The following is a 25,066-nucleotide window of genomic DNA, read 5'->3' on the forward strand; positions in this document are numbered from 1 at the left end:
AAATCCCTAATTAATTCAAAATAATTTCTGTTAGGCTCCTTTTTTTATTATCAAATAGCCCTTTCCAAGGAACACAACTACCTACTTTCATTGTTTTTCTCATCTTATTTCTTTCCTGCAAGGAAAAAAATAAAATTATAGATAGATACAAAGATACATAAATAGATAGATAGATAGATAGATAGATAGATAGATAGATAGATAGATAATTAAGGTATCAGGAATCAGAGATTAGAAAAGTATTCATGAATTTCCAATAAACAGTACAATTAATATAATCTTAAAAGCATAACATTCAATCTCTCCAGAGTGATAAGTACCAAAAAATATGGACATATTCCCTGGGACATAGTCTCTTAGGAAGGGAAGATAGAGAAAGTACAGGAGGACAGTCCCATGAATAGTGTATTTGTACCAGGAAGGGTTGGGAAAAGGAGTACAGGGGACCATTTCACTGTGAGTATAGACAGTGAGACAGCTTGATGCATTCCCAGAGTCCTAGCCTTTGAATCAGCAGATGTTGGAGGCAAGGTGGGCCCCTGGAAAAGGCATCATGGTGATAGGACCAGGGGGATGGTAGCCACAGACAGTTATATCATCAGAGGGAAGTAAAGAATAGACATAGTATTATCATTGGGAAGGAAGCACTACCCTACAAAACCTCTGAGGCAAAACTTTGCCTTTTGCCAGTTATGACTCTGACTCTGTGCTGAGCACAAAGTTTGTACTCAATATACAATATTTGTGTGACAGAAATAGATGTTTAAGCCCTACTTTTGTGGAGTAGGGTATGTATATGTATATATGTGTATAAATAGAGATGTGTTCAGGTTGCAGAATTAGTGGAGTCACTAAAATTGAGGAACAGATAAGATTATTCAGGAAAATCTATATGGTGGAAGGGAAAACTTTGTGATTCAAGGATTTTTTTGTATCAAGAATTGATTTGGGAAAAGCTGCAACTGTGACAAAATATCTTGATAACAGGGCAAGAAGCACAATTCCCTTCAGCCTCCATATCTTCACCTACACCGTCAGCTTCTGCTGCCAGCTGGGGAAGATATGACCTCAGGGCTCATTAATACTCCATTAGCCTAATCTAGTCAATCAGCAGAGCAGAAAAGAAGCCCCTTCAGGACAGAATAGCCCAAACCCACAGATCCAGCAAACAATCAGAGGAGCAAGGTTATAGCCAATGAGGAGGGCAAAGAAGGGGAAAATAATGAGTAAACAACAGAAAAAGAAAAAAGACATTAAAATTGATGGCTTCTATCCAAGTAATGAACAAAGAGCAAATGGAACAGAGAAGAACCAAGAAACACCAAGCAAAAATGCAGAAATTCCAACGAATTGGACTCAGGCTTTGGAAGAATTCAAAAAACAATTAAGAGAGGCTGAAGACAATTGGGAAAAGAACTTTAAAAAGCAAATAAATCATCTGGAAACAGAGGCATATGAACTAAAACAAGAAAAAATAGTGTCTTGAAAGTCAGACTCGACCAGCTTGAAAACAAGGTAAAGAAAGTGAAAGATGACCTACAATGAAAAACAGACCAGAAAGAGAAGGATGACCAAAAATCCAGGGATGAAATTCAGTCTTTAAAAATTAGAATCCAACACCTAGAAGCAAATGCCTTCACAAGGCAGCAAGAGTCTATAAAACAAAACCCAAAGAATGAAAAAGTTAAAGAAAATATGAAAGACCTCATTGATAAAGCTATATACCTAGAAAATAGATCCAGAAGAAACAATTTAAGAATTAGTGGATTACTGGAAAATCATGACAAAAGAGAAAGCCTGGATATCATTCTATAGGAAATTATCCAAGAAAACTGCCCTGACATTTTTGAACAAGAGGGAAAAGTGGAGATTGAAAGAATCCACAGATCACCTCCTACATTTAATCCACAACTGACAACTCCCAGGAATATTATAGCCAAATTCAAGAACTACCAGATCAATAAAAAAAATACTACAAGCTGCTAAGAAGAAACCATTTAGATATCAGTGAACCACAGTTAGGATAACACAGGATCTGACTGCATCCACACTGAAGGACCAGAAGGCATAGAATATGATATTCCAGAAATCAAGGGAACTGGGTCTGCAACCAAGAATCAACTACCCAGAAAAATTGACTATATTCTTGCAGGGGAAAGTATGGTCATTTAATAAAATAGAAGACTTCCAAGCATTCAAAAGAAAAGACCTGATTTAAAGAGAAATGTTGATGCCCAAACACAGAACTCAGGAGAATCACCAAAAGGTAATTTAGAAAGGGGGGGGGGCTTTTTAAGAGACCCAATGAGTTCAAATGATTTGTATTTCTATAAGAAAAGATGATATTGTTAACTCTTAAAAATTGTTATTATCATCAGGGTAGCTAGAAGAAGTATACTTAGATGGTACAATGACAAACATATAGGATGATATGTCAAAAAATATATAAAAACTAGGGATAAAAAAGAGGATAATATTAAGAGAAATGGGAAAAGAGATAAAATGGGGTAAATATATATTCCATAAAGAAGCACATGGGGAGAAGACCAATACAATGGAAGGGTGAAAGAGGTTGGAGACAGTCTCCAAGAAAATGTTAATCATTACAGTGGGAAGGGTCCGAAAGTTAAAATAGAAGGAAAACTTCCAACTCCAAATTCAATCAACATCATCATCATTGTCATCATCCAACATCAATAACATTATCATCAGCATCAGTATCGACAACAATATCATCATCGTCTTTGTCATCAACATCACCAACACCATTAGCAGCAGCATCAACAATGTTCATCATCTTCATCATCAGCACTAAAAACACCGTCAACAACAATATCCACATCATCAACACTATCAACATCATTATCAATGTTATCAACAATGGCATCAACGGCATCATCAGCATCATCATCAACATCAATATCAACATCTAACTATCCATCTTTTCCTGGCCCAGGAAAGATTTTTGCTGGGTGGCCTAACTTAATAGCATGCTATGCAGTGTACTGAATGAGAGTCAAAAGACCTAAACTCAAAGCTTGAGTCCCACTACGTGTCCTTTGGGGATAAAAAGAAAGCCTTTTTCTTCCTGAACTCACTTTCCTCTTTTATGTATGAGTGAAGGTTTCCTTGACTCTGCATTGTTAATCAATTAAATCAAAGAATAAACCAGGTGTAAACAAGAAGGAAAAAAGGAATTGATTTTGGAGTCATATGACCTGGATTTAAATCCTATTACTGCTACTTATTAACTGGGCGACTTGAGACAAGATTCTTAACCCCTTTGAGCATCAATCAGTTGCTTCATTTATTCTACCTCTTCCAGGAAACCTTCTCTGATTTTCCTGTCATTAGTCACCTTTTCCATTGGGCCTCACATAGTCCCTTGGTTTTCACCTCTCTGATGTTCTTATCATATAATATCATATGTTACAATTATCTGTATTGATGACAGTTCTGTAATAAATTATTAGTTATGTGAAGACAAGGACTATATCCTTGCAGAGACTTTGTATCTCCACCCTCACATAGTGCAGTGCTCTGTACATAATAGGTCTATGGGTTTTAGTGCACTGCAAATTCCATCTCAACCAACACTGTGATATGGCAGGGAGAAAAAAAAGCTAATGCCATACTGAGCTGAGAAAATCATTTCCAGAAATAAGGAGATTACAGTCCAATTTTCTACTCTTATTAAATCTCATATGGAGTGCTGCATTTAGTTCTATGCACCACAGTCTTAGAAAGCCATTGACAAGCTTGAACATATAGAGGAGAGCACCAAGGATGGTGAAGGGCCTTGGGTTCATGAAATATTAAGATCAGTTGCTAGAACTGAACATATTTAACCTCATAAAAAGAAAATTCAAGGCTGATATGATAATTATCTTTAGGTATTTGAAGGACTGTTTTGCAGAGGAAACGTCTTATTTTGGTTTGCCTAAAAAAAGCAGAACCAGGAATGATGGGTATATGTTGCAAAGAGGCTTAATCTCAGGGAAAACTTAATATCACTCCTACTACTACCTAATATTTATATAGTGTTTACTATGTGCCAAGCAATTGTGCTAAATGCTTTACAATTATTTCATTTTATCCTCACAACAACTCTGTGAGGTAGATACTATTATCATCCCAATTTTATACATGAGGAAACTAAGGTAGAAGTTAAATGACTTGCCAAGAGTCATATACTTAGTAAGTATCTCAGTTCAGATTTGAACTTGTATATTCCTGATTTCTTACCCAGTGCTCTAATTTCTGTGCCTCCTATTAAAGCTGTCCAAAAAAAGGGGAATGGTCTACCTCAAGAGGTGATAAATTCCCTATTTATGGAATTCTTCAAGACAAGTCTAAAGCCACTTGTTGAGTTGCTAGCCATTTCATATATGTACACCAGATGACCACTGAAATCCATTGCAATTCCCAAAGTTCTGTGAAAAGAACTATGAGGTGTACATTTTTTGCTTTCCTCATAGGAGGAGGGGAGGAAGCAGTATGGCAGTGGATAGAATGCAAAACTTAAAGTCATGAATCAAATCCTGCCTTAAATATTCACTCTCTAGCTATGTAAACTTGGACAAATTTCTTCATCTGTAAAATAGGACTAAGTATCATCCTAATAATTATAGCTGTCCAAGACTTTAAGGGGCAGACGAAGATGGTAGACCAGAGAAAAGATTTAGCTAATCTCTACCAATATTGCCCTCTAAACAACTTAAAATTTGTGCCTCATATCTAATTCTGGAGTGACAGAGCCAACTGTCAGAATGAGGCATTCTTCCATCCCAAAACAACTCAGGAGGTTGGAAAGAGATATCTATGACATAAGGGTAGGAACTGGCCTGGAGTCCATGTTGATGAAACACCACTAGTGGGATTAGGTGGTAGCAACTGAAGCAGCAGCAACTTTGGGAGTTCTCAAGCCAGAAACAGTAAAGGGACCTGGTAACTAGCCAGAAAAGACCTCTGTGCTATCACTGGATAAAGAATATGATGCTATTTAGAAAATTCATTAACTCTACCCACTTCTGGGTCCTAGTGCAAGGGAGGAGAGAAACATTCAGTCAAGAAGGAGTAGGAGTCCTAAGGAACAATATTGCTTTTGGCCACAAGAAAACAGTATCATTTCTAATACCAAGGGAACAGGGGCCCTGAGGAGAAGTATCAATTGCAATCTCAAGGGATCAAGGTCTTTCCTGGGTAAGGACTAGAGATGAAGATCAGGAGAGCAATAACCATACCTCACTACAGATCACACCAACTTGGAGCAAAATTTCCAAATTCTCAGATCCAGCTCTTAAAAGAGCAGTGGGAAAAAAACTGACATTTGAGAAAATACCCCTACCTCCCCATTCTGGAAAGAGAACTTATTTTCAGAATCATGTGAATTGTAGAAGAATTTTTTGGTAAAGAAATGAGAGTAAAGGAAAGAAAGTATGAAAAGATAATAAACAGTTTGGTAAAAGAGGCACCAAAAAAAAACATAAGAGAAAAACACTTTAGAACACAGAATTGACCAAATGGGAAAAGGCACAAAAGTCTTTTCAGACAATAATGCAATAAAAATTTGCAAATAATATCATTATAGAATATTAGAACTCTAAAGAACCTCAGTGATTACTGGGGTCTACTCCCCTCATTTTTACAACTGAGAAAAGTAGACCCAGAAAAGTTAAATGGCTTGCCCAATGTCACAGAATTATTAAGTAACAAAGCTAGACTAGAAACCCAGTTCTTCTCCACAGCTCTTTCTACCACCAAATAGAAATCATTGTTCCCAGTAATTAGGTGATTTGGACAAACAGACTCCAAATTCATTTGTTTATTTAAATTTTTTAAGTCCACACTATTAGTCCAGAAGGCTATTGAAACCTACCTTTATGTCCTATGTCTGTGTTGGTGAACCTATGGCACACATGCCAGGGTGGGAGGCTGCTCCCCTCCCCCTCTCCACATATACCTGAAGACATTTTTCACATCACCTACCCCTCTGCCCAGCAGCCCAAAAAGAGTGCCTCCTCCCTACCCTCTCTGGGGTATCTGTGGCATGAGGGTTGCAGTTTGGGCACTTGGTCTCCAAAAGGTTCACCATCACTGTCCTATGTCTTGCCTGCCCACAAGCCTAATTCCTGTTTATTTGAAGTCTGACTTGGGCCAGGTTGAGGTTTGGAACTATAACAAAAGGAGACACTCACAGACCACCTAAAAGTTAATAAAAGCAAGTTTATGCAACCATAGCATAGAACAGTGGTTCCCAAACGTTTTTGGCCTACCCGACCCCTTTCTAGAAAAAAATATTTCTTAGCGCCCCCGTCACATATTATCACTACCCTCTTATAGTTATTCACCGCCCCCAAATGCACCATCACCGCTCCCCTGGATCGCTGCAGCACCCACCAGGGGGCGGTGGCGCCAACTTTGGGAATCACTGGCATAGAAAGACTACTCAATAAAGATACAACACTGATTCAGTTGGCTATAGCTCCCCTATTTCTGTAATTGCCGTTGTCAAGGAAAGAATTCCTCATTCCTTCAGTAGTAGCTTTTACACTTAATACTTGGACACTGCATCAATGATTCAAATCTTAGTCTCCTGGCCCAATTAAATCTTGAGGTTGAGTTCAACACCTTTTAAGGAAAAATTAATATACCATGCATGGTCAGGAACTCTCAGTAGAAATTGCTCCTACTAAAACCCCATTGAAACCTAGCCTATTTATATCACCAGCTTATTACCTCTCTTTCTTCCCTAGGTGGGTGGAGCAGCTATCCTGGCTGTGGGTACCTGGACCCTGGTGGAGAAAAGTGGCTACCTGAGTGTCTTGGCCTCCAGCACCTTTGTTACATCTGCCTACATCCTGATCTTTGCAGGAGCACTGGTGATGATAACTGGTTTCCTGGGATTTTGTGCTGTCCTCAGAGAGCAAAAGAGCTGCCTCTCCACAGTGAGTGCCTGAGTAGTCTCTTCAAAGATGGGAAAATTCCACCAAAGATCTATGGGGAAATCATTGAATCAGAGTTGAAATTTTCAACCATAGGATCTAGGAAGAGACCTTAGAGTTCATCTAGGCCACCATCATTTTGTGGATGAGGAAACTGGGGGTAGGAGGAATAAAGCAAATTTACCCAAGTTCACACAAGTAGCAAGGAGACAATATCCTAGGTCTTTTGCCTCTAAATCCAGCTCTTTTTCCATTATGCCAACTTAGTCTTAGAGAATGACTAGTCCAACTCATTGACTTTGCAGTTAGAGGCACAAAGATGCAACTTGTGTAAGGTCACATAAGCCAATAAAGAGCTACAGTTAAAACCCAGGTCTCCTGATGTCTAGATCAGGGGATTTTTTCTATGCTATCCCTATCTTTCTCCCTAAAGGCTTCTATTTGCCTCCCATCACTAAAACTTACTTCCCTCACCTCTTCTTACCCCCTTCATCAGGACATGGGTCCCACTTTGACAGCAGAGGGTACAGAATATATATGAAAAGTCCCCAGAACTAAGCCAGTGACAGAAGCTGCACTCATCATTCCATCTGCATGTCTGAGAAGGCTTTCTCTTCATCCTAGCTACTGGATGCTTGAGCTACAAGTCCAATAGACTAAATATTAGTTCTTTTTATTGATGATACTTCTTCACAGTGTAGGACTGTGAAGCTGAAATTAAACATCTTTTCCTTAGAGAAATAAGCCAGTTCCTCTCTGAAGTTATATTTCAACTTAGCCTATCTTTGTTTTGCCTCCATAGAATAGTTAGCAAAGTTGGAACTAGGAGTAAGCAGGATGGATGGTTGCTGAGGCCCCAAAACACAGAAAGGCACAAATAAGCATGATGTTATATAAGTTCACATATTTTAATGCCTCCTTTCTCCATGACACTTAGGAATTTGTTTTGTTATAATCCATCATAGGTGTTACAATAAAGGTTCAAAGGAAACACAAAAACTCATGAAAGAAAATAATTCCCTAAAATTAGAATTGGACAGATAGAAGCTAAATAAAAAAGACAGCAGGAAACAATAAAACAAAATCAAAAATTTGGAAAAAGTAGAAGAAAATCTAAAACACCTCACTGGAAAAATAATCAACCTGGAAAATAGATCCAGAAGATATAATCTAAGAATCATAAGAATACCTGAAAGCCATGATCAAAAAAAATAGCTTGAACACCATATTATAAGAAATCATCAGAGAAAATTGCCCTGATATCCTCAAATAAGAGGGGAAAATAGAAATAGAGATAATCCACTAATTTTCTCCTTAAAAAGACCCCAAAATAAGACACCCTAGGATATTATAGCCAAATTCCAGAACTCCCAGACCAAGGGAAAAGTATTAGAAGCTGCCAGAAGGAAACAATTCAAATATCAAGGATTCATAGACAGAATTACATAGGATTTAGCAGCTTCTACATTAAAGGACTGAAAGGGATGGAATGAGATATTCCAAAAGCCAAAGGATCTAGGACTACAACCTGGAATTGCATTTCCAACAAAACTGAGCATAATCCTCCAAGAGAAAAAAAATTGGCATTTAATGAAATAGAGGAATTTCAGACTTTCCTGACAAAAAAAAACTGAGCTAAAAAGAAAATTTGATGAGCAAATTCAATATTCAACAGAAGCATAAAAAGGTAAAGTGAAAACTTAAGGAGTTTCGATAAGGTTGAACTGAATATATTCATAACTAGGAAGGTGATAATTGAGATAATCAAGATATCTATGATATATGAGAAAAACAAGGTACTTAAAATAGGCAAGATACCTAAAATACCTAAGAGTCTTAGGAATTTTATCACTACTAGAGCAATGAAAAGGAATATAAATATAAAGAAGGAAAGAAGCTAAATAAGATGGACTGATTAAAAAAAGAGGGAATGGGAAAGAGGAACACATGGAGAAAGGAGAGAGATAGAAGGGAGTAAACTACCTCTCAATAAGAGTCACATAAGTGGCAAATACAGCAGAGAAGATAACAGGAGAGGTGGCTTTGATTGAACCTTACACTTATTGGAATTAGCTCAAAGTGAGAATACTACTCACATTTAGTCAGCTAAAGAAACCTACTTTACCCTATAGGGAAGTAGGAAAGTAGAGAAAATAAGGGAAGAGAAGGCTGGACAAAGAGGACAGTGAATTGGTGGAGGTGGTTATTAAAGACAAAACATCTGTGAACAGGGAAAGGCTAAAAGGAGAGAAAAATGAATAAATAGGCAGGGAAAGAAGGAAGGAAACACACAATTAGTAATCATACTGGGAATGGGAATGGGATGAACTCACCCGTAAAACAGAAAAGGAGAGCAGAGTGGATTAAAAACCAAAACCCTACAATATGCTATCTACAAGAAACACATTGAAAACAGGGAAACATATGTAGTAAAAGTAAGAGGCTGGAGCAGACTATGCCTCAACTAAAGAAAAAAGAAAATCAGGGATAGCAATCATGATTTCAGACAAAGTAAAAGTAAAAATTGATTTAATCAAAAGAGATAGGGAAGGAAATTGCATGATGATTAAAAGGGACCATAGACAATGAAATAATATCAGTATTAAACATATGCATCAAATGGCATAGCACTCAATTACTAAAGAAAAAATTATATTACTTAAGGGAGAAATAGATAGTAAAACATTACTAGTGGAGGACTTCAACCTTCCCTTCTCAGAAGTGGATAAATCCAACCAAAAAATAAAGAAAAAGAAAGAAAGACTAAAAATTAATTGGAAACTAAACAATAGTTTAGTCCTAAAGGACAAATGGGTCAAAGAAAAAAATCACAGAAATAACCAATGATTTCATTAAGGAAAATGACAATGATGAGATAACATATCAAAATTGATGGGATGCATCCAAAATGATAGTTAGAGGGGAATTCATATCTCTTAATGCTTATATCAGCAAATTAGAGAAAGAGCAGATGCTGGGCATGCAACTAAAAAAAAACTAGAAAAAAATTTAAAACTTTCTAATTAAACACTAAATTAGAAATCTTGAAAATCAAGAGAGAGATTAATAAATTTGAAAGTAAGAAAACCATTGAGCTAATAAATAAGACAAGGTATTAGTTTTATAAAAAAATAAATAAAATAGATAAACCATTAGTTAACTTCATTTTAAAAAAGAAAAACAAATTTCCAGTGTCAAAAATTAAACAGGTAAAATTACAATCAAAGAAGGAGAAATGAGAGCAATTATTGGTTTTTACCCAACTATCTGCCAATAAACCTGACAATCTAAGTGAAATAGATGAATACTTATAAAAATATAAACTGCCTAGATTATCAAAAGAGGAAATAGACTACTTAAACAATTCTATCATAGAAAAAGAAATTGAACAAATCCTTAAAGAACTCCCCAAAGAATAAGGTCTCTAGGGGGCAGCCGGGTAGCTCAGTGGATTGAGAGCCAGGCCTGGAGACAGGAGGTCCTAGGTTCAAATCTGGCCTCAGACACTTCCCAGCTGTGTGACCCTGGGCAAGTCACTTGACCCCCATTGCCCACCCTTACCAATCTTCCACCTATAAGTCAATACACAGAAGTTAAAGGGTTTAAAATTAAAAAAAAAAATTTTTTTAAAAAGAATAAGGTCTCTAGGCCAGAGAGATTTTCAAAGGAAATTTACAAAACATTTAAAAAAAACTAACTCCAATACTACATAAATTATTTAGAAAACTAGGGAAAGAGGGAATCCTTCCAAACTCTTTGTTTGAAACAAATATGGTATTGATACCTAAACCAGGAAGAGATAAAACAGACTAGACTAATTTCCACAGATACAAAAATTTTTAATAAAAGGAGATTACAACATTTTAATATGGTCAGGTGAGTTTTATACTAGGAATGTAGGGATGGGTCAATATTAGAAAAATCATGAGTATAATTAACTGTATCAATAATAAAAACAACAAAAATCACATGATCATTTCAATACAGTAAAAACATTTGACAAAATATAGCACCCATTCCTTATTTTAGAAAAATTAGAAAACATTGGAATAAAGAGAATCTTACCTGAAGTGATCAATTGTATCTATCTAAAACCATCAGCAAGTATTATTTTTAATGGGGACAAACTAAGACCCTTCCCAATAAAATCAGGAGTAAAGCAAGGATGTCCATTTTGCACCCCCTCTTATATCTTTCATGAGATTTCTATTGTAGGTGTGATTTGTGTCTTTTATCATGATATGAGCAATATGGAAATATGGATTACATGAATGTAGGAGTATAACCTATATCAGGCTATTCACCATCTCAAGAAGCATAAAGAGGGAGAAAATCTGAATTTTAAAATATTGAAAACAATTATCAAAAATTTATTCTACATATAACTAAAAAATAAAACAACAAAAAAGAAATCAATAGGGAAAAGCAGGAATCAATTGGCAAGTATTTTTGGGGTGCTTACATTCCAGACACTAAGCTAGGTCCCCCAAGTAACACAAAGATGAAAAGCCTATCAATTGTTTGAGGAGCTAAAAATCACAGAATAAATAATAGTATGTTAGATCATGAAATTGAAACTCTCCTGCTTCATCTCCCCATAACAGAAATAAGGAAGTTTAGCCTAATTAGGGGAATTAACTTGTACAAGGGGACATACATGTAAAGTTAAGTAAGAACAAAAGATCAGAACATGGCAGATCAGATTGTGTGATACTACATGATTCAGTGTTGGGTGCAATGAGTTGATAGGACGGAGCAAATGCCTTGGATTAAAATAGTTGGAAAAGGCTTTGGGGAGGTGATATAATCTGATTAGGGGCTTGAAGGAAAGCCCCTAACTCTCCACCAGTCTCCATCTATAGGCAGAGGGTCAGAGGGAGGTGAAAATGATGGGCAAAGAGCAAGGAAAATCAGAGAGGAGTTTCTGTGTTGTACCTGCCGAAAAAAAAACCTGATACTGTTTTTCAGGTGGTGAATAGTAAAAATCCTAAGGCTTATTTCTCCACCATTTGGAAGGAATGACTACTCTAACTGACTCTGAAGGGCCAAATTGTGAGAAACACATGATAGGTGGTCTTTTGTTCCTCCCTTACCTACCCCAAGCCCCTGCCCATGACCAGCGCCATATCATTTATAACGGAGCTACCTGGTGACAAAGAAGCCAGCATCTGTTCCCTTGGGCAAATCTGACAGGTATCACCTATTACTATGAAATCCAAAGTCTCTAATGGCCAATAATTCACAACAGACATAATTTTCTTCTGAAATGCAGGTGTGCAACAGATCCTTCCTCTTCACTGAGGTTAGCTAGATCCGGGCTCTCAGGACCATGCTTTGGGAAATGAGTGCTCAATAACGACTACAGCCCTCCGTTCATCTGCTGAGTCAGACCCTTTGGGATTTCCCTCCTCTCTCTGCCTTGTAATCTAATGGAAGGACAAGTCTTGTGCAAACTCAATTTCTCTAAAGTAACTAGCACATTGTTTCTCAGCATGCAGTGAGGAAAAACAGATGCATGCACTTGACAAATGCGAGCTTTGGTTCAAATCCATTGCACTTAGGGCTCCTGCAGGCAGATGGCCTTATGCAGCCTCCTGTCTTCTACTGAGGGCACCAGGATCCTTGGAGTGGCAAATTTACCCCATAAAGTTGCCAAGGCAACTGGAGTCCCAGATACAGTTAGGATGTAAGAAAAGGACAGTTTTAGGAGCCAGCTACATAGATAGCTTCCCTATATACTTATATATGGAAGGGATGTAGCTGTAAGAAATGGAGTCTGATGAATCTGGAAAAAGGAAAGTGAAGGGGTCAGGAGTCATGAATCTAATAAATGGTGTCATAAATAAAAACTTACACTGATAGTGATTCAGGCTAGCCACAAAAAAAGTCTTCCTAAATGGCTAGGAAACCCATTGACTCACTGTATGAATTTGGGAAAGGCCCTTTTCCTCATTCTTAAATCGGGAATGATCATCCATTGGGATGATGGTGATGGGGGCAAGATGGTAGAAGGGAAAAAGACATTGGAATCTGAGCTTAAGTCCTGGTTCCCCTACTTTACTTATTACTAACTTCCTGGAGATAATAGTTTTTTCTCTCTGTAAAAGGGGAGCAATAATATAATACCCAGTGTTTGCATCACAGGACTGCTTCAAGGTGTTTTAAATACATGAGTTATTATTGTTATTTAGAGGATGAAGAGGATGGGTAAGAACTCTTTGAGCCTAGATAGAAGAGGGGTAAAGAAACTTAAGACAGCGTGCTTCTTAATAATCAGCATCCACTGGTGAGGTTCATGGAGCATCACAGAGAGTTCTTGGAGAAGCGCCGAAACTCAGACTCTCTGCTCCATTTGCAAGAACTCCCTTCCGATTCCTATTCTGAGGATTCCTTTTTACTTACTGTCACAGGAAGACATCACCCTCTGTATGAGTCCATCAGCTAGAGATGCTGACTCTGAGAAGGATTTTCTAGTCCTCTCGGGCTGTCAATCACAGAACGATAGCATCACAAACTGTCAAAGCTAGAAGGGAGCTTAGAGATCGTTTATTCCAAACTTCTCAGTGAACAAATGAGGAATCTGGGACCAAAGGTGTCAAACTCAAATAGAGTAGAAATGTAGAAGAGAAACAAGGACCACTAAACTCTATATAAGGATCTCTGCAGATTCCATATTGACTTTGAAGACTTTATATTTGCATTATTTGTGTTCTATAAAATTTTTGCTTATTTTAGTAAATGTTTCCCAATTATGTTTTGACATATATTTTATTTCTTCACTATCTGAAAGGGATGGTAAATACAATTCTGAAAGACTATTCAGGGTGGAGGTATGGGAAACATAATATATTTTCTATGCATTGGGACCCTCCCTTACTCACCCCACTTCCCTGCCCACCACCAATCCCATTCATTTGCAAAAGTCACTTGGTGATAGAAAAGCCAGTGTTTGTTCCAGTAGGTAGTTAATGTTCTCTGGTTCCAGAGACATTTGGGGGAGTGTTGGCCTAGGGCCTGTTACACCACCAATGTAAGGGTTGGGACTTAAAATCTTAGATGGGAAAAAATAAAATCATTATTTCAAGTAATTGATTTCTTTGTAATCTTTTGTATTTTATTTTTATGCATTTAAAAACATTACCCTGAGAAGGGGTGCATGGGCTTCACCAGACAAACTAGGGAGTATATGGCCACTCAAAAGGTCAAGACTCCTAGACCAAAGAATTCTGAGTCTCAAAGAAGTTAAGTAGCTTGACCAAAGTTACCAGGAAAGTTCATAATTGGACCAAGATAGGAAGCCTAATGGTTGGGGACAGTGTTATATACATAATTTTATGTTGAACAGAAACCCTCACTCTAGAGTGGGACAAGACTCCCTCCAACCCTCTCTGCTCTGCTTCTTCTTTCTTTGAAGATCTACCCTAAATTTACCACCATCCCACACATCTCCTTTCCTCTGCCTATTCAGTGTCAACAAAAAGTCACATCAGAGAAACAACAGCTTGAAATGGAGGTAAGGAAAAAATAGTTTACATACATGTATACATACATACACACAGGCATTGTGCTAAAACAACAGAGAGGACAAAAGGAAGCCTGAAATAGAAATGGGCTCCAGGAGCCTAAAACTAGAGTGGCATTCCTAAAATTCTTTTCCTCTCCTTTTCATTGCCCACCCTCTAAAGGGGGAAAGCAGGGGAAGAAACAAATGGACAAGAGTAATCAGAACCTGAAGCACTGAGTGTTGGTCTGTGTTTTTTTAAATTATACTAAAATTATATTAATTAATTAATTGATAGTGTGTGTTATATATAAGTAATTATTAAAGTAATTCAATTCAATTAAGTACACTTATATTATTTGTTTTAATTATATTACTATAATATCATCATTACTTATGTTGATTATATCTTATTAATGTTGATAACATTCTATTAATAGACTCACAAGAGGCTTTGTTGTTGGCCACTTGTTTCGGTAGTGTCCAACTTTTTGTGACCCCGTTTGGAGTTTTCTTGGCAAAGATACTCAAATAGTTTACCATTTCCTTCTCCAGTTTATTTTACAAGTGAGGAAACCGAGGCACATGGGGTTAAGTGACTTGCCCAGAATCATATAGGTAGTAAATATTCAAAGCCAGATTTGAAGACAGAAAGATGAGTCTTCCTGATTTCAAGCCTGACACTCTATTCTACTGTGCCACTTAGCTGCCCCAAGAAATCATCTGTCAAGCCTCATTTTATATGGCAATGTGTTTATTTTTAATAGTCAGCCAGGAGATACAATTAATTCAAAGCAAAAGCATTTACAAAGAGGACACTAAGAAGAGTAGCTGCCAAACATTCTCTCCATGAACATGGGGTTCTCTCTTTCAAAAATAAATACAGCATCAATATGATAATGAGGCACACGTGTAGGGAACACACATGGCCAAGGCTATTCACATAGCACAGGGCTTCTACGTACTTTCCATTCTTGTGATATGGGGTCTCCGGGCCTTGGTAGCCCAACTTCTGACTGTCGGGAATTATGCTCTCTGGAATCCATGATTGCTTTACTTCTGTGCTATCAGACATCACACTCCTTGGAGTTACCTCAATCAACTCAATCTTTCTGTCTGTGCTTTGTCTGCAAAAGAGTGACATCTTTCTAAGAATCCCATCAGAAAGTCTAAAGTTCAGAATGAACTGAAGCTGGTGAGAATTTCTAAGGACAAAAAAAGTGGAGGCCAAGTGTATTGAGGCAAAGGGGAAAGTCAAAGAAGGAAAGGAACCATTGCATGGAATAAAGAGGGCAATGTGATAATAATAAGTACTAAAGAGAAGGCAGAGTTATTCAACTCTATTATTTTACTGCCCTTTTTCTGTCAAGAAGAAAAATTTATTGATTATTCATTTACAAAAATGAATAATATGGAAGTATGTTTTGAGTGATAATGCATGTGCAACCCAGACTGAATTGTTTGTCAATTCCAGGAGGGAGGAGGGAAGAAAGAAGGGAGACAATATGAATCATATAAATTTGGAAAACTTATGTGTAAATTTGTTATTAAAATAAAATAAAGATAAAACTAAAAAAAAACTAATGGATGGAAAGGACAGAACAAAATTGGCTAATAGAGAGTTGAAACCCAAGAGAAATAGAAATATAGAATAGAAGCACCTAGCTGCCCTTGATGAAATCAGATCCAAAGTCCAGATAAGCTATTTACTAGATACTTTAAAAAAGAGATATTATTGATGAAGCATTGTCAATAATCTTTGAAAGATCATAGAGAATATAAGTACCAGAGGGAGATCAGAAGAGGAAATGTTTTCCTGATTTATAATAATTATAGTAGGGGGGAAGTTGGGTAACTCAGTGGATGGAGAGCCAGACCTAGAGATGGGAGGTCCTGAGTTCAAATCTGTGTGACCCTGGGTAAGTCACTAAACCCTCATTGCCTGCCCTTACCACTCTTCTGCCTTAAGATGGAAGATAAGGGTTTTTAATAATAATAATAATAATAATAATAATAATAATAAGGAAAATGAGCAGAGTTTGCATACAAGAAGTCAGTGAGCTTGATTTCAAATCCTAATTAAATTCTAGATTGTTAAAGAGATAATTAGTGAACATCTAAAAAAGAAAGTAGTAATTGCAAAGAGTTCATATGGCCCCATTAAGAGTAGGGCATGCCAAACCAACACTATTTCTTATTTGACAGGATTATTAAGTCAATAGAACAGGGTAATTTGAAAAAGTTTTGCTAGTCTCGTGGGTAAGATGGAGAATTGTTAGAAGTAACTGAATGGCCAGATGTGAAATGCAGTCATTAATGGCTTGATTTCAATTTCAACCTCTGATGGAGGGCCTCAAGGATCTCTGCTTAGTGTTCTGGTGGTTAACATTTTTATCAATTACTTGTCATAATGGGCAATATCATAAAGCTGGGAGGAATAGTTCACACTCCAGATGACAGGATTCAAAAATTCTCAATAGGCCAAAATGTAGCTTCAGGTCTGTAAGCTGACATTTAATAATAGTAAATAGCAGCTCTTATCTTTGAGTTCAAAACAACAGCTTTACAAATAAAAGATTGATGATGTATGACTGCACAACATTTCATCGAAAACGATCTGGAGATTTCGGTGGTCTACTAGTTCAATATGAGAATATACTATGATATGGCAGTTTAGTGAAGCTAATGAGATCTTAGACTGCATTGAAATGCATAGAGTCCAGTTTCTAGAAAGCCTTAGGAAGATGCATAGTAGTCTTCTTAAGTGTTAGGAAGGCAGTAGTTTGGTTTTACGAAATATGCCCAGATCAGACCATATCTGAAAGGTTGTAGTCAATGAACCACGTTCTTGGAAGAATGTCCAGAGGAGTCCAAATATGAGGAAAGATTTTAAGATCATGCCATTTGAGGGTCAGTTGAATAACCTGGGTGGGGAGAGGGAACATGAAGATAAGTAGACTTAGGAGGGTCTTGTAGCTGTCTTCAAATATTTTAATGGTTATCATGTGGAAGGGAAAATTAGACTTGTTCTGTTTGGCCCCCAGAGATCAGAATTAGAAGTAATGGATGGAAGCTTCAGAGATGAAAATTTTGGCTTGGTGTAATTAAAGATTCTTTAATAATGGAAAACTCTCAAAAAATTACAAAATGGAATTGGCTCCCTCTGCTCCCCCTCACTGGAGATATTATAACAAAGACTGAACAACTGCTTGCCTGGGGTGTTGCAGAATGGTTTCTTTTTTCGGGGAATGGTTTAGAGTTGATGACCTCTGTTTCTGTTGTTGAGTCATTTCATCGTGTCTGACTTCATGACTCCATTTGGGGAAGATACTGGAGTGGGTTGCCATTTCCTTCTCCAGCTCCTTCTATAGATGAGGAAACCAGGGCAAACAGGGTTAAGTGATTTGCCCAGGCTCAAATATCTGGTAAGTATCTGAGGCCATATTTTAACTTAGAAGGATGAGTCTTCCTGACTTCAGTCCCAGATCTCTTAGGCTCCTCTTAAATAAGAAATTTTCTATGAGAAAGAAAAAAAAAAGTCTTAAAAGTTTGACTATACAAATCATGTCAACTTTCCTTTAATCCTTTCCCCAAAAGGAAGCCGCACCCTTTTGGCTCATGAGCAACCCCTCAAAGTCACTTTCCCCAGGAGAAAATATATTAGGGACAAGAATAGTACATCAGAGCTGGTGCTGAAATCATGATCAGCCCAAGTTCTGCAATCAACAGAGGAGAGAAAGGGAATGGGATTTAAATTATTCACACTAGATCTTTTTTAGAGTCAGTGGTTCAAGGGAGGCCAGATAATTTAACCAGCCAAAGCCCAAGGCCGATGACTGTGACAGATGCTATCCTGATCAAAGAGGAAAGATATTTTTAGGTCATGATCCACACTTTGAACACAGACATCTGGGGCCTCTGTCTGTTTGGCCAAATGATGAATGGTTTTGGCTAATCAGGATCTGAGCCTCTTTCAGAGTTGGGTTGTTGTTTTTGTTTTTTTGTTTTTGTTTTTGTTTTTAGGAACATTGAGTAAACTCTGGAAAGCAGATTTTTAAAATGAATAAACGGAAAATGGTAATCCCTCAATCAAATTAGCTATAATTTACTTATAGGAGAAATGATCTAGAAATGAGAGGAAAAGAATTCCCTGTATGATGAGTTGGGAATCCAGTATTCTAAGCCACCATTTGCTGCTGTCATGTCATGTAAACCCTCAAGCTAGCCATTTATCTTTCTAGACATTGATGTCTCCATTTTTAAAATGGAGATAATTCAATCTAATCCTTTCCTTCAGTAGCATATGAGGATTTTCTTTGCCAAGAAAACTTGGGGTCATGAAGAGTTGAGTATGACTGAAACAATTCAACAACAATGTGAAAGGTCTTTTAGGACATTATATAAAGATAAACTAATTAGCATAGAAATATTAATTCCCCAAAAGAGGTCTGACTTAAGTTTGACAAGAGAAAGTTCTAGTGACTTAGAAGTCATTGGTTCCAAAGTTCCACACAATGCAGGAAGCCCCTTTAGAGGCTTCCTGACTTGTGGCCATTTAGCCAATACTTGAACTAGACTTATTGGCATTACTGCACTCCCTAGAGAAAAGCCCTTCTTAAACAGAAAGAATTATCATTAATACTATCACTCTCAGTGTCATAGGATCAATATCTACCAGAGTTCCCTTTTCCTTTACCTCCCCTTCCCCAACATGGGTTAGCTGGATTCCATTAAATGAAATAAAGCTGACCTAGAGGTAGAACTAAATTTAAGCTATTCTTCCCTTGACTAGGTGATTTGAGTAGCTTTCTCCTAACCTAAGGACATAAAAAGTCCCACCCAATATAGAGTCTATGCCTTTCTGACTTGGCGTAAGACCCACGTGAGTGATCAAGTCACTTTGCCCAACTGATCAGTTTCCTTATAAAGATGGAGGGAGCTGTGCCTACCAAAACTAAATGCCAGTGTTTCCCTATTGAATAAAATTTCTGTTAGGGATAAATAAATCTTCCTTTGTTAACTTTCCAGTGACCTATGTTATGAGAATCTTATTTCATCCTAACACTGAACATAGAGAACACAGTACTAGCATTATGGCAACCCAATTAAAGTCTTTGTCACCAGGAAGTCAATCCAGTCCTTAGAAGAACTTGCATGTTCTCTTCATCCAGAAAATTTGCCTTTTCCAGGGTTTAGAAATAATGATAAAACATGGTCAGAGATTAATAAAGTTCCTTTAGATGGATAGGAAATGGTGAAAAGGGGCAGGACTAAGCAGATAGGCTCAAGCTTCTCTAACTGAAAGGATGACAAAAGTCCTCTGACAGCTCTTTGAAATACCACCATAAATTTTCCTAGTTGGGTAGTCTCTAAAGAGTTTTGTGATAATTCTGTCTTTTATGAATATTTGAGAGTCAAAGGTTAGCCAGGATGGTGGATTAGAGACAATCCAGGTGAACTATCTCAATAGCTCCTTCTTTAACAACTTTGAAATAATGCCTCAAATCAAAATTTGGTATGGCAGAGCAAAAAAAAAAAAAAAAAAAGATCAGCATGTAGAGCCCACAAGCAGCGGCTTCAGGAATTCTTAGCCCAGAGGCAGTAAGGGGGTCAGACAACTGGTCAGAAAGAAAATATATGGGACCTTTTGCTGATACTGGGTCTAATGGCACTGATTGGCAATCTTATTGCCTATATGCAGTTGTGGATCACAGTTCCAGGACAGAGAGAGGCACTGAGAGTAAGTCACAAAGTAGCAAAGTTCCTGGTTACAGTTCCAAGGCAAAGAGAATACTAGTGCTTGTGGGTGCAGGGGACCAAGAGACCTTCCTAGGTAAAGACAAGAGTGCAGATTAGGAAAATAGTAACCATATCTCTCCTAGGATAACACCACCTTATAAACACAAAAATCTTGTAGACTCTCAAAAGTAGTGCTAAAAACAGTAGTACAAAAAGCTTGGGACGGTGCCTCCCCACACCCAAGTAAGCAGAGCCCAATTTTAACATAACATTCAAAGTCAAGAAATAGACTGGAAATATGAGCTAACAACAAAAGAATTTGACCAAAAAAAGCTACTACAGTGTCAAGGAAGACCAAGACATAAACTCAGAAAACAATAATGTGAAAATAGCTACAAATAATGCCTCAAAGAAAAATGCTAATTAGACCCAAATTCCAAAAAGGAATTCCTGAAAGAGATAAAGAAAGAGGTAAGAGTGATGAAGGAAAATTGGGAAAAAATGATAATGATGCAAGAAAATTATGAAAAGAGAATTAATAGTAAAAGAGACATAAAAAACACTACAGAAAATAATATCTTAAAAAACAGAATTTGCCTAATGGAAAAGGAGGTACAAAAATTCACTAAAGAAAAGAATTACTTGAAGTGCAGAATCAGCCTAGTAGAAAAAGGGGTACATAATCTCACTGAAGAAAATAGGTTCTTAAAAATTAGAAAAATAAGTTAGAATTGAGCAAGTAGAAGCTAATAACTGAGTGAGAAATCATGAAACACTAAAACAAAGTCAAAAGAATGAAAAACAGAAGGAAATGTGAAATATCTCATTGGAAAGCTGGAAAATAGATCAAGGAAAGAAAAGAATTATTGGACTATTTAAAAGTCATGATCAATGAAAGCACCTAGACATCATATTTCAAAAAATTATCAAGGAAAGCAGGCCTGATATTCTTGAATGTTCTTTAAAGAATCCACTGCTCATTTTCTGAAAAAGATCACAAAGTGAAAACTCTTAGGAATATTATAGCCAAATCCCAAAGCTCCCAGGTAAAGGAGAAAATATTTCGAGCAGTCAGAAAGAAATAATTCAAATATTATGGAGCCAAAATGAGTATCACACAAGATTTAGAGGCTTCCACATTAAAGGAATGTGGGGCGTGGAATATGGTAGTCAGGAAGGCAAAAGAGCTAGAATTACAACCAGTATTAACCTACCTAGAAAAATTGAGTATAATCCTTTGGGAAATTGATATTTAATGAAAATAGAGAATTTTCAAGCATTCATGATGAAAAGACCAGATCTGAATAGAAAATGCAGCATTCAAACATAAGACTCAAGTATAAAAAAGTAGCATGAAAGAATAATTATGAGTCTTAATAAAATTAAATTGTTTATATTCCTATTTAGCAAGATAAGAATTATAAGTCCTAAGAACTGTATCACTATTAGGGCAGTTAAAATAAGTTTACATAGATAGAGGGCATAAATATGAGTTGGTTATGTTGACATGATCTCTGAAAGGATGAACCTGTTCTTATCACTCATTAACTACTATTTAAGCTAGTTCCCTGATTTTTCCCTTATTGCTGAGGTAGACATAGACTAATAGGTCACCTGCCTATGGTTCTTCACTTTCCTAAGAGCCCATAGGCAGGACAAGCATCTTTGGGGTAATTCCCAATAGAAGTATTCAGTGAGCTATAAATTTACACACTAAGAGCAATTAGGACTAGCATCACAAACAGTGGAGGTAAGAGGGAATCCCATGCTTTCTTATACATAAGCTTCATCTGTGGAACTACAAAGTAGTTCCTCTGCAATAAATTGTCTTAAGTAGACTGAAATAAGTGGCCAGAATCAGATCCACAGGGTCCCATTTTCAATCTTGCTGATGTTCTTTGTCTTACTCATGCTCTAAAATCTGGATCCTTTCTCCCTGACTCCACCAAGGAGTCTCTCTTTTCCTTTGAAGGGTCTCTAGGAAATCAGAAATTAGCCATAACAGATTCTGAATAACTGAATGATATTCTTATCATGAATTTATCCCCCTTCTGGTACTCATGCAGTAGCATAAGGAATTAAGGCTGCAGGACCAAGACTATACTGACTATACCTGAACCCCTTCCTCATCCTCAACTCTCTGGTATGCTGTCATCCTGAGTCTCTGGTAGTCTCTCTCCTTTTCTCTTCATCTTTCCCTAGATTAGTGGACAAAAAGAAGTTATTGTCACCACTTTTCATACTCATTTAGTAAGTTTAACATAACATTCACAAGTGATTCAAAACTTTCATTATCAATTCAATTCAATTCCATTAACATTTATTAAGTGCCCGTTATGTGCCAGACACTATGCTAAGAGCTAGGGGAACAAAGAAGAAAAAGATACAGTCCCTAAAGGGGACTTAGGACAGCTCAAGGAACTTTTATTGTTTGTTATTTAGTCATTTTTCATTTGCATCTGACTCTCTGTGGCTTCATTTGGGGTTTTCTTGGCAAAGATACTGGAGTAGTTTGCCATTTCCTTCCAGATTTTTGCAGATGAAGAAACTGAGGCAAATAGGGCTAAGTGACTTACCCAGGGTCATACAGTAAAAGTCTGAGGCTAGATTTGAGTTCAGATCTTCCTGACTCCAAGACCAGCGCTCTAACTACTGGATACTTAGCTGCCATCTTGTCAAAGAGTTTAACTACACACAAAAAGAAGCTGAAAAAGTTCTCGGAGTGGAGGCATGTGATACCTGGCACAGCATGATGTCCAAGGAGTCAAAACCAAGCAGAGTTTCAGATGGAAAATTAAGAGTTATTGGAAGAGGAGATTAGGTAGATTGAGAGCTGGGCCTCAAGACAGAAAGTCCTGGGTTCAAATTTGGCCTCAGACACTTCTGTCTTGAAACCAATACACTGTATTGATTCTAAGATGGAAGATAAGACTTCAGAAAAAAGTTATTGAAAGATTCTGCACCCTCAATGGAAAAAGGCTTTGGAAGAAGTTCATTACTCCAGCCCTCTAGCCATCCAGAAGGGAAAGGGAACTGTGGAAGCTGAGATGGTGTTAAGTATCTCAAAGCTGAGTTAATCTGAATGGTGATAAGATTGCATGATCAGCTTTTCTTATAGATTCTAAGCTCCTTAAGGGCAGGGACTATCTTTTACCTCTTTTAGTATCCCTAGCACTTGGCATAGTATCTGACACTCAGGAGGCCCTTTAAATTTATTGAATAATTGTGGATTTGAAATCAAGCAGAACTCCTAATGGAAGAAAAAGAAGAGTTAAATGAAGAGTTGAAAAGGAAACAGCGTCCCTCATTCTCCCATCTTTTCTTTCCTTTTCCTTATCTGACTCTCACTCTCAGCCTTTATTTTCTCTATCTTTATTTTCTTCCTTAAACTCTTTTGTTTGTTCTGCTTCCTTCTTGGGCTTTTTTCTTTTAGTTGCAGCCTTTTTTTTTCTTTAGACTTAATATACTTCAGTCTTTCCAACAAGAAAATCACCCAAATTTGTAGCAGGGTCTCACCCCAAGAATGGAAGACTCAAACTCCATTCAATCCAGAAGAAAAGAATTTTATTTGAAGAAGAAGAGATGGTGAAATAGCCTAAGAACTGGTAGAATAATGTCCAACAGTTCAGAACTAAAGTAAATAAAGAACAATATGAGTAACTATTTTTTAAATGCTAACATTAATTAAAATTAATAAATAATAAATAATGTAATTTATTAAAATTAAATAATTAAAAAATTTTGAAGGCACAAAGCTGGTAACCAGAATAGAACATTCAGATCTAGTCCAGGTGACTGATGATAACAGAATGAGTAACTGATCAACAATACAAATTCTGCAATTCATGCTTGACTAATGCTAAAACTACAAGTTTTGCAGTTGATGTTTAACTAGTGCTAACTGGTGAGAAATGCAAGATTTCAGAGTATGAGGGTCCTACTTCTATCACTGCCCCTCCCTGCCCACTGCCATTCTCCATCAAAGAGACTGCAGAGAGATTTAGCATTAAAACACACAAAAATCCAGTCAGGCTCTTTTTTTTCACAGCCCTAACATAAGCTTCACTGGAGGAAGATGGGAAGAGGGAAGGCTAGCCCCAGCTCTAGAATACAAGCTATCTCCCACCCCTAGTGAAACTGTCAGGGCTTCAATCTCCTGGATACTCCCTCCCAATAATAATTTCATTCATGCCACTATTTCTACCACAAAACCCCCTTCCTGTTTTTCACACCTATTTAATGTTCGTAAATCACCTTTTCCTCTCACAAACATACTCCACTTCTCAGAATTCCACAAATAAATTTCACATTCTCAGAAGTTAGTTTCTATGATCACTCTAGTGCAAATATCAATAATATGGAAATAGGTCTTGATCAATGGCACATGTAAAACCCGGTGGAATTGCACATTAGCAACGGGATGGGGTGGGTGGAGGGAAGGGAAAGAACATGAATCATAGAACCATGGGAAAATATTCTTAATTAATCAATCAATAAATAAAAGATTTCAAAATAAATAAATAAAAAGAAGTTTGTTTCTACCATCATGCCTTGCAACACCAGCACAAAAGCATATCTCTCCTTGTCTCTGATGTGCCTGGCACATAATTAGTTATTAAGACAAGCTGCATAGTCCCTGTGGCCACTGGCACACAGTTGAACCATTTTTGTTTACATCCCCAGGCTCCAACATCTGGTTCTAGATTGGTAGATTGTGGCTAATTGCTTTCAATGGTGACAGCAGCTGGCAAGAATAGAATTCAATTCAATTTTTACTCTCTCCCCTGAACGGAAGAAGAAAGAGAGAGGGAGATGGGGGTGGGGGGAAGAGAGAGAGAGAGAGAGAGAGAGAGAGAGAGAGAGAGAGAGAGAGAGAGAGAGA

At 37.2% G+C, this 25,066-nt stretch overlaps 1 protein-coding gene across 1 annotated transcript in view; it reads left to right on the forward strand.

Annotated features, from left to right (window-relative positions):
* The window catches only part of TSPAN11 (tetraspanin 11), a 101,591-nt gene that overhangs the window by 26,501 nt on the left and 50,024 nt on the right, over nt 1–25,066 (forward strand). Inside the window, exon 2 of the mRNA XM_044678139.1 lies at nt 6,756–6,947. Within this exon, the coding sequence (XP_044534074.1) occupies nt 6,756–6,947 (192 nt within the window). The remainder of the gene's footprint in view (nt 1–6,755; nt 6,948–25,066) is intronic.

Source organism: Gracilinanus agilis, chromosome 5 (genome assembly GCF_016433145.1).
Source record: "Gracilinanus agilis isolate LMUSP501 chromosome 5, AgileGrace, whole genome shotgun sequence".
NCBI classification, from domain to species: Eukaryota; Metazoa; Chordata; class Mammalia; order Didelphimorphia; family Didelphidae; genus Gracilinanus; species Gracilinanus agilis.